This window comes from Poecilia reticulata, linkage group LG21 (genome assembly GCF_000633615.1).
Source record: "Poecilia reticulata strain Guanapo linkage group LG21, Guppy_female_1.0+MT, whole genome shotgun sequence".
In the NCBI taxonomy this organism is placed as follows: domain Eukaryota; kingdom Metazoa; phylum Chordata; class Actinopteri; order Cyprinodontiformes; family Poeciliidae; genus Poecilia; species Poecilia reticulata.
The window spans coordinates 24,722,044-24,726,855 of NC_024351.1; the positions used below are offsets into that span (position 1 = coordinate 24,722,044).

Sequence of the window (4,812 nt, forward strand, 5' to 3'; positions counted from 1 at the left end):
GACAAAAACCCTCTAAAGGAGCCACAGATAGCATTGCCATTAAAGTACCTAAAACATTGTAAATACTAAATCTAAATATGTTTTAAGGCAGTATGACATCTCCTCTGTTCCGGGATCCAACCTTAAACACCATCCAATTTGCAGGAGAAAACTATGTGCAAGATTTTAGGCAGAATGATCGCAGAACTACAGAGTGGTTGCAAATTGAATACAATCTTTGAACTGTGCTCGCAGATTTTCATCAGTTCTAAGACTTTGTGTCCTGTTGTGAATTCTATGACAAATAGATATTGCTACTCTGATATAAAAACCATGTGACTAGAGGAAAGGTTTGCCTTTATTGTGCAAACGTCTTCAAAGGTTTGAAGATTGCGACATACCCCATTTCCTGGGCTGCAAACAAGCATGTTGGGATGCAATAAGGATGTTAAAAACAAGTTAAAGGAAAGACAAAAACTGCAACCAGCTCAGTCCTGCACGACTCAGCACAAACAGTACCTTGAAATCTGCAACGCAAAGCTCCATCGGCATCTGGATAAGAGTTACCCTGTTGTCACATCCAAGGACAAGGAGGAAAACGAGACCTGTGGATGCCACAGTACTTCCTTGTGGCAAGCACACAGAAAATAAAGACTGTAGAAAAAGGAACCAAAGCAAGTTTTTTTTTATTTGTAAAGGAAATTCACATCTATGGTGTGCCCTTAATTTCATCATAAAACTCCTTTCCGACTCACCCCTTGATATGTGGTTGAGTTCTTAAGCGTGTCTACAAATAAGAAAGAAAAACAAGTTATCTCATACAGGTAGTTGATTTTTGTCGCTGCTTTTTGCCCTTTCCTCTCTTTAGTGCCCTTTGAAGAAACAGACCTCATTCCTTCGCTGAGGAACAAAGAAATGATTTCCCTCCAGAAGCAGTAGGAGTCAGACACAGCAGATATCCGTGTACTTTGACCAGGCGCTGCTCCAGATTAGTCCTGCCTTAGTGTTTTTACCCTGACAGAGGCGTCCCGTCGCAGCGTGTCACACCTGGACTCCTGTACCATGAAGGTGCAGCATCTGGGCTCTCATAGTCTGTATGCTGCTCATGATCTTTTTTTGGTGGCCCACTAGTGTGATTCCTAAGCTCATCACATCCCTGCAAGACAACACATCCATCACTGTACAAATGGAGCCAGTTATGGACTCAAACCTCTTTTCAATGARCAGATTTTTACATTATACACAGCTGAGAAAATAAGTTCTCAGCATGTCAACTACTGAAAATTTCCACCAGAAGCTGGAAAGAATTCATGAAAACCAAACAGTCCATACATTATGTATGATGAAGTACAATTACACACTGAGCAGGTATACATGAAGAAAATAGGCCATAGAAAGTTAAATCCATCACCATTTATAAAGTAAGCAGTGCCAGTTAAAACCAGCTAGTTTAGTTTAAATTAGTTTCTCATTGTAAAGATATATCACACCAGAAACATCTCATGATGGGTGAAAACAAAGGGCTCTATCAGGACCTTGTACTATACGGAAAATGTTGTAAAAGTTTGCTGGATGATACAAGTTGTTGCAATAAGCCGTAATATTGTTGTTTTGAGACAATTTGCAAGAAACATAATGGTTATGGCACAATAATGCAAGAACACATTCTCAAAGATCAGTAAACATTAGTTTCGAATGAACATCTAACACTGGAACTGGAAGACAATTGAAATATCCAAAATAAAAAAATAAAACAAAAACAACGAAAAAATAAATTACAAATCTCTGTAAACAAAATTGCCCTTCAAAAGGAGAAAAAGAAATAAATGATGCAAATTGATCTCATTTTAATTGATCAGGCAATTGATTTATTGCTTATTATTGACAGGCCTGTTCAATACTTTTCCCCAATCTAGGTATATGTTTTATCTGAAGGCTCATCTGATCAAACCAATGGCACAAACAAGTTCTTTTGTCTTTTGTTGGGAAAAGCAATGACATTAATGGAGTGACCTGATTTAGCTCTAAAAATAGATGTACATGGGCAATCCAGTGTTTGCATGCTTATGAAGATGGCTTTTGATAAATGATACAAGACAAAAGCGTAACGGAAGGAGTCAGGGAACTGCCTCATGTTTAGAAGGGAATTTTTGCTGTATTCTTTTAGCCCTAAAATGAGAGAAGGCTTTAGATGAATTGTTTTTAAAAGACACTAGTTCTCTGTAGCATATGAAGTTAGAGCTCATGTATAGTGTTAAACTAATAAGCAGAGCAAACTAGCAGGCAGGGCAGGAAAATAACAGCTTCTGTGGATGTATAAATCCATGCTGATAAAAGAGATGTGAATGAAGCTGTTGTTGAAAAATGAGCTCAGCTCCTCTGGGTGGAACCGAAACACGCAGAACCCTTCTTGAGCATATAAACTCTGCATTGTGAAAATGGAAAAAATAACATTAGGATGACAAAGACAAGCATGTGAAAATCTGAATAAGACCTGTTATTACAATAGCTCTGGTAAGAAAACAGACAGCATAACAGAGGCATTCTCTGCAACCTAGTTTTAGGAAGTCATTTTTATCTACTGAAATTTTTATGCTATTATGATCCATCAAATATCTTTCTTCTGTTTCCATCAAAATGTTTAGCATGATACATGATACATCTGCAGCATATCCAAAAAGCCCAACGAAAATGCCTTTGGAACAATCCTGGAACATTTGGTTGATAGACTGAATTAATGCTTTGCGGTACTGACTCACTAATAACAACGTCATCTAATGCCATTCTATGCAGATGCTTGATTTGTTCACCTAATTTAGGACTGTTGCAATAAATCAATTTTTTGCATGATAAATTAAAATGAGGTTGTGTTCCACTTGCATGCTTGTTTGTTTTTGTCAAGTTTCTCTCATTTTCTAACAAAGAGACTGGATGAAAAATATCTTCAGCTTGCAGAAAAAGCATAACGGGCTCAACACACACGGCGACGCGGTTCTGTCCGTTACCCCTGGAACTTGTGCGATGAGGCGACAATCGCTTGTGCTTTTCTTGCTATTGACTGAAGAAATTTGTTCATGAGAAATGATATGAACAAAATAAAGTTTCAAAAAATGTTTAGCTTTTGCGACAGTAGTCGCCGAACATGACAGCTGCAGACTGTGATCACTTTGAATTCAGACTGAATGGCTGTGGTGAACCACTTAAAGCGTGTAGAATTTGTTGTAAAACAATAGCAACTAAACATGTTTCTGTCTCATGTTTCAAGTGTCTAAAATGTAGTCATCTGATTTAAGTTTCAAAAATAAAATAAACAGAAACACTACAATTCCATCTGACTGACAATCCATACTCACTTGTTTACTAGACAAGCAAATTACAAAAAGGACATCACAAAATTGTGCTCACTAAAACTCCTTTTGCACTTAAGACAATTTGCTTAATTATTAAAGAGATGCTAAAATCAGCATTTCAAAAACTGYTGCAAACGTTTGACACCCAGTAAAAAGTAGTAAGTTTACACTTTTTTCACAAACGTCCTGCCTGTTTAAGTATTGCCTGTCTTTCCTGTCTGAGCCCAATGATTATATTTTGAAGGTCAGGTTTGTTTACAAAGACTTTTAATCAATTTTATTTGTTTTTGATTTATTTATTTTGAATAATTAAAATGTCTTCTAGTTCTAGTGTTAAATGATCTTTAGCACTTTGAATGGCCTTGTTGCTGAAAATGTGCTATATAAATAAAATTACCTTACCTTTAGAAATTAGTATTGATCTTTGAGAGGGCATATCTGCATTATTATGCCATTAACATTGTATTAATTAATAATATTATGTTTCATCCCAATCATTTATGGGACAATATCTCGCCCAGCAAAGTSATGGTGACATTCCTAACCTCATTATTCTAAATGCTTGAAGTATTGTTAACCACATGGCAGTCCAACATTTTCTCTGATTAATTAGGTAGTTTTTATTATAATTAGGTAGTTTTTAATTTTTTATCACTAGGGGGCACTTATTAGAGGCATGTACTTTCATGCCAATATGGTCATGAGATCATCAGGAATTAGGAAAAAGGCATCTGTCATGACAAAAAAGACTATGCTGTGACTCTGTGGCACACTAAATTTCAAACCCTCCATACCAACATTAATGCATTATTCAACATAAGGGATCGATGATGCATTATTGATAAACTAAATCATTTCTAACTATTACAACATGTTTTAACGTTTTCAGCCATGCCCATATACATGGCTGAATGTATGAGAGCAGCTTTAGATCATGATGACGTCACACTTTACATTGTGACCATTGTAAAGTGGCGGTCACTTTACAATGATAAAGTGACCATTGTAACCATTGTGAAATATGATTTCAGCTATTTGCATGTTTGTTTCTTCATTTCCATGTGTCTCTGTATTTCAATCACCCATGRTAATGACTGCTACAGGATTTTCTTTGTTCAGTGGAATAAAAAAATAAATAAATAAATAAAAAAACTCCCACCCCAATCATGAGACTTTCTAGTTTATGGCAGAATTTCTCAGTTCTTTATGTAAGATTGGAACCAGCTGACTACTAGACCAGAGAGGCCTACCCAACTCTCCAGTCGTTTCACAGTCACTGAACACTTTGACCAGGGCAATCTTAGGGGGCGTTTACACGACAACGATCCAACAAAAACGGCACTTTTGTTCCGTTTTTGTTGGATCGTTTACACGATAACGTTCTGATTACGATCTGTGTTTACACAGTAACGGTGCACATCGAAAACGTGTAATGCTCTTGCTGCGCCTAGTTGGAGCTAAGTTCTTTGAAACTTTGAAAGTG

At 36.6% G+C, this 4,812-nt stretch overlaps 1 protein-coding gene across 5 annotated transcripts in view; it reads right to left on the reverse strand.

The window, feature by feature from the left end:
* Positions 1–646: 646 nt before the first annotated feature.
* Positions 647–4,812, reverse strand: part of epha7 (eph receptor A7) — a 210,597-nt gene continuing 206,431 nt past the window's right edge. For all 5 annotated transcript variants that reach the window (XM_017302239.1, XM_008398595.2, XM_008398594.2 and 2 more), the window contains one exon: positions 647–1,135. In XM_017302239.1, coding sequence (XP_017157728.1) covers positions 1,021–1,135 — 115 coding nt within the window. In that variant the 3' untranslated portion in view covers positions 647–1,020. The remainder of the gene's footprint in view (positions 1,136–4,812) is intronic.